Raw genomic sequence first — 12,291 nt, forward strand, 5'->3', positions numbered from 1 at the left:
TAGAATATTTTAAAGTAGTGACTGTAAATTAAACTAAAGTGAATCAACGGGTGGTGAGGTGTGGAGCTTACCATGTGTGGCATGCCATCACACCTGATAAAGTGTGTTTCTGCCAAATGATGGTGATGTTTGTGGTGAAAGTCAGTATTGTTTTTTACTAACTGTTCTGAAGACGTAGCAGGACGTGTCATTTGCAGGCCTGGCCACAAGAGGGTGGTCACAAACTTGGCTTAGTGCAGACAAACCAGTTATAACCAGTTCAGCCATATACTTCTTCTGGGTTAGGGTTAGGTTGATCAGGTTTAATGCTTATGTCCATGTGTGTTCACCGAGGGAGCTGTAAGGTACAATGTAGCATTGTACCTTACCACAGAATATGTTAGTGTGCCTCAGTGAATTACACTTTTCCCACTCAAGTCCTGTGGAGTCATCTGAATAGGAAGAACATGATCCAGGCAGTCAACACCTATGCCGCACCATGGCATTTACTACTGTCAGATAATGGAAGTGGCTGATATTGAAAAATACTACAAATTGCTGGATAAAGCTGGACGGAAAGACAACACAGAGGTACTAAGCTGGAAGCACAGAAACAAGCTCTAAGCACAAGATCCATAGAAGCTGGGCTCTTTCATACCAGGCAAGACCCCAGGTGCAGACTGCAAATATAGCTCTGAGACGATCCAGCACATAACAGCAGGGTGCAAGATGCTAGCACGCAGGGCATGCATGGAACGCCATAACCTTGTGGCCAGCATAGTATACAGAAACAATTAGGGCATGCATGGAACGCATGGAGGCTGAGTATGGCCTGGAAGTCAAAGGGTCAAAGGATACACTGAGAATGACCGAGCTAAGATCCAGTGGGGCTTCCAGACAAACTAGCGATGGCCAAACTACTGGAATAGTAGTGTTGGGCAAGCAGAGGAAGTCAGCTAGATGTAACATTAGCAAGTGATAGCAACATCAGGAAGAAGAAACATCAGAAACTCAAGAAAATTCAAGAGCTGAGAGAGAAGCTAGAGAAGATATGGAGGGTGAAGGTAACAGAGCCCCCCGCCCAGGAGAAATAAAGTTACTGCACAGGCCCCTCAAGCTCCAAGGCCTCTGGTAGAGGACAAATGCATGAAGGATAAGAGACCATCTGAAGGGGTGAGTGGGGAATTATACACACACACACACACACACACACACACACACTTATTTCTCACTAATTCCCTAGATCTAGATTACTAAATTAGTAATCTGGCATACTGGGTGCCCGATGCCTGATGGACTGACACACGTGTGGGCTGATGGGTATATATATAATGTTTTAAATATAATGTGATATAGGGGCAGCATGGTGGCACGGTAATTAGCACTGTTGCCTCACAGCCTGAGTTCAATTCCCCCATCAGGCCAGGGTCTTTCTGTGTGGAGTTTGGATGTTCTCACTGTGTTTGGGTGGCTTCTCCCAGGTACTCCCACACTCCAAAGACATGCAGCTAGTGTGTAATTGGAAACACTAAATTGCCCACAGGTGTGAATGTGGTAGTGAATGTGAGTGCGACTGGTTGTCTCCTGTTTATATGTTAGCTCTGTGACAGACTGGCAACCTGTCCAGGGTGTACCCTGCCTCTTGCCCTAAGACAGCTGGGATAGGCTCCAGCGCCCCCCACGGCCCTAAAAAGGATAAGTGGAAGTGAATGGATGGATAATTTTATATAATTATATAGGCTATGTGCCAGCTTGAAGGGCTGTTGTGCACCAGCACTGACAGCAACCTGTTCTTTACTTTTCATTAGTAATGCTGACCATCTTAACCAACGATCATTATCTTTTCATTACATCAAATGCGAAGTGGATAACTCAACAAGAGTCAACTCTATAAACCCGTTGGATAGAGACCCTGGGCGCGACGCATATTGATTCGCGCCTTTAGCGAATTTGGTAATTCCACGCCATTTCCAACTGTATTGTGGTGAATGTTTAGTTATTGTAGCAAGGAATTTTCAAACATGTTATTTTTAGTTTGCACTCATATCTATTCGTTTAATCATTCTCAGACTGAGTTTTTAAATTTGAGCTTTAATATGGTCGAATACTTGAGAAAGACATACATATTGCCTACCCAATCCTAACCTTCGTTGATATATACCGATTATCTGCCCATTGAAACCCATTATAAACGCTATTTTTCATACCACCATTATTTTTACAACGGTTAGTGTGATTGTCTCAGTTATGGTGCCATTTTAGAGTCCGGGCCTTAAACTTGTAATTTTTTTATTTGGCCACCGGGTGGCGCCATTGTTCCACATGTGACGCCTGCTGGAACATACACACCTTCTCCAGCGGCCTGCTCGAGAGACATACCCGGAAAAGGCAGACTAATTTCCCGCGTGCAGCAGCAGCTTGGCCCGCTGCTCGTTCCGGACCATTTTCTGCCCTTAGGTTCGTTTGATTTTTTTTTTTTTTTTTAATCAACAGGAAATGACGTATTTGTTTTCACGTGGTAGCGGAAGTGTGTGCTGCAGACACGGGAACCGAACCATATGCTCCGGCGCTGCGCGAAACACACCCGCGGCAGAGGCACCCCTGCCCGGGGAGCAGGAGCAGCAGCGCCGCCTGGGGACATTTTCGGCTTCTGCAAAAAAAATTAAAAACGGATCGAAATTAATGTTGGTGGCAATCTTTTGTCCATCTAAAGGCCTAATTATAATAACAATAAAATATTACTTCAAATGTTTTTTTTGGAAAATATTTTATGTTTTATGTTTTATGTTTTTGGGGCAAAAAAAGCAGTGCGCTCATGTGACGAAACCGGGATATAAAGGGTTAAAATCCGCGAAATGTAATTAAAACTTGACATGAATATTTCAAGGAGAAGTAGGTCTAAAAGATTGGCTAATTTAAAGTGGAATAAAATATTAATATATAAATTTTTTATAGCACTTTTTGGGCGTGGTCGATAGTGTGCATTTTATGAAATGCGCTCCTGGAAAAAAAATAAAAGGCGATCGAAATGACTGTTGGTGCCAATCTTTAGTCCATCTAAAGGCCTAATTATAATAACAAACAAATATTACTTCAAATGTTTTTTTTGGAAAATATTTAGTTTTTTTGTTTTTTGGGGCTAAAAAAACAGGGCGCTCATGTAATAAAACTGGGATTTAAAGGGTTAAAACAATGAAAATATAATTAAAACTTGACATGGATATTTTAAGCAGAAGTAGTTTTAAAAGATTGACTAATTTAAAGTAGAAAAAAATATTGATATATAACATTTTTAGAGCACTTTTGGGGCGGGACCATTTTTGGTCCCGAGGTTCACGAAAGGATGGGATTTTGAGGTTCTACCAAGGTTTTAAAGCAACCAGCCCCATGCCTACCGTTCTTTTCACAGAGAGAAAAAAATAAAGTAAAAATAGATACAGCAAAGTCCTCACTGCTGGTAGCATCAACTATAGAGAAGTGCAGGATAAGGGACAGCAGAAAACAACCCACAAGCACAGGTGCATATTAGATTTATCCAAGTAGTAGTAGTAAAAAGAACTTTGCACCACCTTAAGGTAAGGGTAAATTTAGTTTTATTTCCAAAATATATATAAGTTCAGTGGTTCTTCCTATTACAAAAATATAAATGACAATAAAATCAGTTTTGCAAGGCTGCTTTTCTAATAACTGAAAGAAAACACAACATAACGTACCTACCTAACTGTTAATGAAAAGTATTTATTTTTTCCGAGCAAACATTTGGAATTTCTTTATTATTACTGCTAACTTAACAGGTCAGGCTTAGTAGATTACAGATAGATTAAAAACATTAAGAATAATGTACAAACCTTCATTTTTATTTTAAGGTTTTGATTAAAAGCATTTGCTAAAAGCAAAAAAGTAAATAAGCACAAAAGGGTATTAGCGCAAGTATACTGACACACATGGCCTACATATTACACAAGGGAATACTTACTTCTGAATAGTTTTGTAAGATCTATGAAATAATGTAGCATTAGAATAAAACCTACATGTAGTATGCAGAGGCTGGGTAGAGCAAATAGGGACTGAGTTTACGATCTTCTGATGGAAAGGTGCTGTTCTCATGAGCCTGACGACGGTAGTACCTGCGGAGAGCAGGGCTGCCAGGGTGGCATTGTCTCACATGGAGGAAGTACTCATCAGGCCGGCTTGATGTATAACCACAATCCTCACATACAAAGATCTTGGAGCGTCTCTGGCGGTAAGCATACTGCTGATGTACACCATGAATCTTTCTCATATGAGACTCCAGAGAGCAACGCTGTGTGAAAGCTTTCTCACACAGCTCACACTTGTAGGGACGGATACCTGTAGCAGTGAGAGACAAAAGACAGTTTCTCCTTTAAGCTTTCCACCAAGGCTGACATTGTCAGAGAGCTCATGTAATGACTGAAAGCAGATTTTCCATTTATTTCCATTTTTTGTTGTTGATTTCCGTTAATGCCAATCACTTTAAAGTTACTGTAAATCCCACAAAGTAATTCTTGCAGATTTCAACCAATTGTAAAAAGCTTGGAAAGAAAGTGACTGGACTTCTTAAAGTTTTTTTTAAGACGTTTCATCTGTCATCCACAAAGCTTCTTTAGGTTTAAAACCAAATGATGGAGACTCCCAGGTATTTAAACCCTAGCGCAGGGGTGGGGAACTCCAGGCCTCAAGGGCCAGTGTCCTGCAGGTTTTAGATGTGTCCTTGAACCAACACAGCTAATTTAAATGGATGAGAGGTGAACGGTCTTTAAAAATCTTGAAGATGTCCAGTCACTTTTCTTTCCAAGCTTCTTAGATTACCATGAACTGGATGACTAAGAACCTACATTTCAATCAAGTGCAACTAATGATACACAGCAAACCCATTAATCCCTTAATTATATTATCAATAACATATATAATAAAATGTACTCCCTTGTAATAAAATTGATTGTGATTCTTTTAATTTGATAAAGATTAGTGGATTCAACAAAATACATGTAGAACATTCCTAACCTGTGTGTGTTCGCATATGTCTCTTTAGGTCGAAGGTGTCATTGAATCCTTTGCCACAGAACCGACAAGGATGCCTCTTCACCAAGCTGTGGCACTTCAAGTGGCGGGTTAACATGCGTTGTAGAGGGAAGATCTTGTGGCACACTGAGCAAACAAAGTCACCTGAGACAGGGGAAGTACGGGGACGTGGCTGATGGGAAGAGAACTACTGAATAAATATGACAAAACTTCACTGTAACAATCATCTTTTCTCTGCTCTGTTTAGCTTACAAGTAACAAACAGGATTACAAATTGCTAATACATGGTACAGTGTACCAAGACACCAGTACACCTTCCATGCAAATAGTTCCTTTATAAGCCATTAAATCATAACGAGTGGGTACGGAGTTCTTGAATTGATCCTATATATACACATTTTATCTGTGCAGATAAAATATTGCAGCCCCAATAATTAGTCTAGTGCATCACCCCTAGCTTTTTCCATCTTTCAGCAAGCATGGCATAAAAAAGCAGTTTTTTTAAAAAAATAGATATATTTTCTTAAATAGAGCTAAATTAATCTCACTGTATAGTATTAGCCTTAAAAGTTTAATAATATTATCAAGAATGCATCAAGAATTTTATTTTTATCCTTTCCACAGCAGTTCAAAAGCAGATATGTACAATGCAATCAACAGACCTATATGAATAATGAATTTCTTGGCCACTAAAGGGAGTACAAATGTCAGTCTACTGAACTCAAACTTGATTGCACAGAAGACCAGTGAATAAGAAATGGATAGTTTTACAATTTAATTTGCATAATATGGCACCTTTTTCTTGATAGATTATGTTCACAGTATGAGCATCTATGAAAGCAAATGAAATTGCCAGCCATGTGTCCGTGTTCAGTAGTTAGGGTGTACTGAGAATAGCTCTAGTAAAAATCACAAAGTCAGCTGTTCTATTAACTCATTCACTGCCATTGACGTCTTTGGACGTCAATTACGTTTTTCAATGGGAGGGGCTAGAATACAACCTCGGGCAGCTTGTCAGTGAATATCAGACTTGCATTCATGGTATGTAATGACAAAATCGACCTGCAAGTGGCAGTAGTGCGATTTAGGTAGTGTTTACCACACAAAAGTGAATTATTCATTGTGAATAAATGTTTCACTATGTACATTTTATTTTTTCATATATTTATAAATAAATTGTTTTGATAAAACATAACCTTTCTCAGTGTTATTACTGTTTTATAGAAGTGAAAAACTATTTTATATGTTAGAGGTGTCACAAAGCAAGAAATATTAGTGTCAAAGGCACTTTTCTGCTTGAAATGTATTTTTCACAAAAAGCTCGTTTTCTCCCTTTTTTTGGTCAAAGCAGGCATTTTTGGTGGAACCCACCTCTCTTCTACAGCTGATTACTAAAGAATGGAAAATGGTAGAAACAAGCTTTTTTTTTTTTTGGATGAAAGAAGAGAGTCTGTTCTTCATTTTGGTAGGTTCAGCGTTTATATGATCATAACACACAGTTTTCTGTGGCTCTTCAAAAATGAGTAAAAATGCTCAAAAACCCTGGCAGTGGGGAGTTACCTGATTTGAAAATGGCTGGCAGTGAATGAGTTAATTGTCACAAATGCTTAACAGATTTTCCGTTAACAAAATAAATGGGAAGTTCAAAAGGGTCCTGTGTTTGAGTTTCTTTCCCCCTTTTTTAGTGGTTATGACCTCATAGGGCAGTATTTTTCTCACATGTAAAGTAGTTCTGTCCCTCTCAAACATATCTGGCTATGTGTATATTTCTGGACTTACCTACTGCTACAGTAGGTAAGTCCAGGTAAGTCCTACAGTTGTATGAAAAATATGATTTTTAATCTTAATAACTAATTTAAAGAACTTGAAATAAATGGTTGTTTTTTAGTTAAATGGAAAATGTATCAGATGTGTTACATAAACTTGGAGCATTCCACATTGTAGGTCAAATAATGAGCACATCTAAAATGACCTGAAAGCCCTCTACCAGAGGCCTGAGAGCTTCAGGATCCTGCACAGTATCTTATCTATTTGCATGATTGGACAGGGAACTCAAATGTCCTTCCTTGAATCTGCTGGAGCCACTTGCCCAGTTTGAGGGTCACCACTCCGATTACCACTGTTGCCTATATATATGGAAAAATGAATTCTGCTGTCTACCAAAACATCCTGACGGAGAATGTCTGGTCATCTGTTCATGACCTCAAGCTGAAGCCCCCTTAGGTTCCTGACCTGAGATTCTGTGGCATGACCTTAATAAGGTGGTTCATGCTCAAAAACCCTCTAACACAGTGGTTTCCTAACTTTTTTTGCTAGGCCCCCTTTGTTTTACAAGAAAAATGTTCGCGCCCCCCACCATGTGCCTTTTTTCACGTCACGCTGTGTGACACATTATTGTTTACATGAGATGAATTGCAGAATGGCGGATAGAGACAAAATACTGTTAATCTTACCATCTTCAGGTTTTACACGCTTGCATATACACACATAGTTACTGTCCCTCCATTTAGAAAGGCAGAGGCGTCACAGTGTAATTATTTTACGTGTAGTTGTTTTTTTCCTGTGTAATATTCAACATTGCTATTAATAAATTTTTCAAAAAATGCCTCTCTGTGCAAAATGGGTTCAAAAACATAAACAACTGTGGGATACTATTTGTCTGTAGTTTGGACAAGGGGAACAAATTGTGGCAGGATCAGCCTGATGTTATTTGTATCTCACTGTAACTTTACTGTATAAAGAACTAACATCTCCAAAATGTCAGGAGTAGTTAGTTATTATAACAAGTGTTTGTGAACTAAAAATCAAGAATGTGGGATTCTGTTTGTCCGTGATTTGGAGAGCCCAGCGCGTGCTCTCAACGCAGGGAAAACCAAGGCAGGGTAGACCTACCTTGGCACTTGTGTAGGTGAAGCCAAAAGGAAGATATGCTTCACCATATTTTCTAGTCTTTGACTTGGAAGGATATTGGTTTGGAAACATATTTGGTGTTTTGGAGGAAGGAAGGTTCAGGGTTTAAGTAGTCATCATCATGGGCTCATCCGATTAGAATGAGAATAAGCAGTCAATCATTTACAGGTTTTGTCATTTTATTGAATAATGGGTAAAGGAAGGAAAGACACACATGGACTGCTATCTCTCAGCTGCCGCCTCATGTGGGAGTGAAGAAAGAGTGAGGGGTAGGTGAGTGCAGTCCTTATATAACGAGTGACAGGTGAGCGCAATTAAGGCCAAGCACCACACCCAATCAAAGGTGAGGAAAAGAAACAAGGTGCATCTGGTGAAGTGAATGTGCTAAAAGGTGAGCCTTTACAACATTTGGCGATGCTTCATATCCTGCTTTGCGTTTGTGTGTGTATATTATGAACTCAATCAATCAAAAAAAAAAAATGTAGTTATGGTTGTATTGAACTGAACTGATTTCCCAAGCACACTGCATCTACCCCCCCCCCCCCCCCAAACATACAAAGTTGTGATGAAAGCCACATATATATATATCAAGTGGAAGAGAAAAAAATTACCCAATGAATGTAATATAGGATATTATCATTTCCCTGATTGCTGATTGAATTCACTACCATCTCATGCTTTTGAACTGTAAGCTACAACAAACACCTCTGTTAACTCTGTGTCTTACATCACAAAAAATGTGAGTCTGATGATGCATATATTCCAAAAGCAGTCGTCTGTGGTCCTGCCTAAGGTCATGTCCTAAGAATCCTTGCCCAAATTTCTAACCTCCTACTAGTCCACCACTAGTCCAACAGTCACATGATGCTAATAACTATGCACTGGGTTAGTTGTTCACATTAAAGGAGTGATATTGTATTTTGGCAAGAAAACCTTTCTCACCTTTGCTCTGCTGACCAGTGCCATTGTACTGGGATGGTAGGAGCCCCGGAGCATCACAGTAGACCAGTCCGGCCTGGTATCAGCTCTTGGTCCTCCCAGTCCTGCTAAAGGTACTGGCACTATAATTCCTCTTGTTGCATCACGTCCTGAGGGGATTACTGGCTGAGGCATGGCGGCAGGCTCTTGGGTGCCAGGACTGCAGGATATCTGTTTTTCAATATTTTCACTCACTATGTAGTTAGATAGATAGACAGATAGGTAGATTACATGACTAAATTTCGACATTGAAGTAAATTACTGTGATACAGACTAATTGTTACGGCTTTAACATTTTGACAGCAGAAATTAAACTTGAAGCCACTTGAAATTCATACCTTGTGGATTTTCTTCTTTCCACTCATGTTGTTCTGATTCTTTCCACTGCCATGCTCCACATGGCCCACGTTTCTTTTTCACAAGGAAAGACCTTGGCATCCTTTAAATCTGTCACTTCTTGGTTTTCTTCTATTTCCTGACCTCTCTCTTATTTAAACGTTGCCCCCTGATCCTGTCACAGTGCTAAGAGATTTAATTTGCTAATGTCCAGTGTTCTGCTCTTACAAGTGCAACCATCTCCTTTGACAGTCAGCAAGTAGAGTGTCCTAGTAAAATCACAGCACTCATTTTCATAACACTCTCTGGAAAGGATGGTGAATGTTTTAGCTCTGGTAAAGGATGGGCGGTTGGAGCGTCACTCTTAGCAGGAGTACACCTGTGCTGATTGTGCGTGTGTGCCATTTTAACTGGTCCTCCACCAGTTTTGCATGTCAGGTAGTGAGAATCCGGGGAGCTTCACATTCAAGTGGCCCTTGGCATGCAAATTTTTGGATCTGGACCAAGCCCTGGCCCCAGACAAAGGGCATGGCCTAAGTAACAGGAGCAAGCACAGTGGAGCCACAGCCTTAACTGCTAGGTAAATCAGCCCTTTCTCTTTTTTATGGCTTTTCTGTTGCAGTTGTTTGAAGGAATTATAGAGCTTCTTTGAACGCATACAAAGGACATTCATACTCAATAAAAAAGATGGCAAGCACTTGCAGTCTATTGACTGAATTGTTTACATAATTGCATATATGATGGCACCTTTTGTGTTGTCCCCTGGTACTTGCACAGTGAATATAGGAATAATTTACACCCTCTGTAGCACTGAACAGAAAAGCATTATATGGAAATATATGACAGTGAAAAAAGTATCCAGTATCCAGAAGTCTGTTAGATACTGATTAGGCAACATGAAGATATAGAAAAGATTTTCCCTCAGTCTTGTGAGAACTGTAACAACAATTAATTTTGCTGATTTACAATCCCCCTTTGCTGCAGATAAACAAATGGACCCAAATTATGCCAGAACCACTAGAAGGTAAAGAAGCAAACTGCCCACTCTTTCTTGTCCAATTGTCTGCAGTTGGTGTATGTTTAACAGGAAAATGAACTGCATGTATCTTATTTCACTGGGCGTGCATAACAAATTCAAACAGTCTGAGTGTAAGTCAGAGTCTAAACCTCATCATGCAAATCTCAGTAGAGGTCACTCCAAGACCATCAGGAGGATCATGTAGTATAAACTGTACAGTAGTACAAACACAGATCTTCTCTACCTATCTGCTACATTTATGTGCTGTAAGTCCCATATTTTAACTGCTTACTAAGCATTTATATTGTAGATATTGGTCATTGAATATGAGGGTTCAGAAAGTGATGAATGTAATGCAAATCTGGAAAACACAACTGCAAAGTCTGTATTTATTTCACTTTATAAAGGAGGATAAGCGTATATTGTCCTACTTTACTCAAGATATTAATTTGTGTAAGTAAAATATCTTCAGACAGACTAATTGAATTCAGATTTTGATAATAAATCTTTTTCTGTGTAATGTTAGTGTTTGTATTGTTAGTGTATTGTTGTATTGTTAGTGTTTCCTAAATGTGCTTTAAGGCTGTTGACTATACTGTGAGGTTCCCTTCTGAAGCTGCACTCTAACTGTATGCAAAGCACATGCCTGTGTGCAGCAGCATGAAAATTAAATGGTAACAAGGCAGCTCCACATTATTTTGCAGTAAACAAAAAACTGTCCGTTTGAATAATATCTAATACCTATCACTCTGTCTACTCACTGACGTGTCAATATAGTACAGAGTGAAAGAAAAAGCCACAGATTAAGATATTCAAACACAGCCTTCCTCAGAGGATAGTCACTGTTGCAAGTTTTGACAAATGCATATTAAACTTGAAAACATTTGAAGATTAAAAAAGGTAACCTTCATGTCAGTAACAAGAGGAGACTTGATAGCTTTCTTTCTTTCTTTACATTTAGGTGAACGGCTTGTCTGAACTTGAACATGAATGTAAAAGAGACCGAGTTTAGCTGTTCATGTGTGTCATGGTTAGCCACGCCCTTGTTTTCTTTTTCAGTTGGATGTAAAAGTGTGCTTGTGCATTTGTCTGTTGATTGATAGCAACTAATCTTTAGTAACTGAAACCACAATTTAGAGTTAGGAACATTTTATCAGCTGACATTAATGCATTGTTTGAGGTACAAGGCTGCATAATTACTTCCCCAGGCTTTATATTACCTTTCACTGTATATGTATTGTGTCATAAGAGCTTTTTTAGTTTAGCCATTCAGTTAGTTTTGGACAGTTTCTCATATAGTGCTGCATATTGTATATACTCTCTCTCTCTCTCTCTCTCTCTCTCTCTCGATCACTCTAACAAACATATCGATTCAAACTGACAATAACTGAGCTACAGTTCATTTGTCATTTGTTTGTCACTGTGAAATTTATATTTTACAACAATTTCATTCATTTGCAAATTTTTTAAATGTTAAAAAAAAAAGCTGTAACAATGTTTAAAAATCATACATTGTCTTTTCTGGTTATGTTATGACATCTTACCTTAAGAAAATGAAACATCTTGCATTCCTCTTTAATCAAAATTTGAGCCAAATCACAAATATTGATCCATATGATTATGTCAAGGCCTAGCGCTGTCTAGTCTTCCTGCTTGAGACTCTTTCATGGATGTCTGCCACTATGATGGTCCCTAGATCTTGTTCAGGGAGGTTATTGTGGTCTGCTCTTAGATCCACTAACCACTGAGCAATGTTTCATCCTTCTCCCATATTCTCTTCCAGTATTGCTCTTTCTCCAGCCTTGGCAGGGCTGTTCTCATTTCTAAGGCCACAGATATGGATTGCTTATTGTACTTCTTAAGCATCCCTTTCTTCATCACATCTTTTAACAGCTCTGGCAGTTAGTTGGCTGTCCTTTGTTCTGCCTTTATCTTGGCATCTAGTTTCCTTCACCATAGAGGGTACTGCCTCTTGTGGCTGTTATCTTTTCAGTTGGTTGGTTTCAGTAACAGTAGCAGTAAGGATT

General features: G+C 39.1%; 1 protein-coding gene across 1 annotated transcript; it reads right to left on the reverse strand.

Moving 5' to 3' along the window:
* Window positions 1–2,942: 2,942 nt before the first annotated feature.
* zgc:171929 (uncharacterized protein LOC100124596 homolog) lies at window positions 2,943–9,755 on the reverse strand. The gene is made up of 4 exons (XM_005949851.2): window positions 9,249–9,755; window positions 8,875–9,104; window positions 5,005–5,194; window positions 2,943–4,329 (listed from the first exon to the last, which is right to left on the reverse strand). The coding sequence occupies exons 1-4, from the start codon at window positions 9,346–9,348 to the stop codon at window positions 4,007–4,009; spliced, it is 843 nt and encodes a 280-aa protein (XP_005949913.1). The 5' UTR covers window positions 9,349–9,755; the 3' UTR covers window positions 2,943–4,006.
* Window positions 9,756–12,291: the final 2,536 nt, after the last annotated feature.

The sequence above is a fragment of the Haplochromis burtoni genome, unplaced genomic scaffold (assembly GCF_018398535.1).
Source record: "Haplochromis burtoni strain Fernald_Lab_line unplaced genomic scaffold, NCSU_Asbu1 Contig_715, whole genome shotgun sequence".
Taxonomy (NCBI): Eukaryota; Metazoa; Chordata; class Actinopteri; order Cichliformes; family Cichlidae; genus Haplochromis; species Haplochromis burtoni.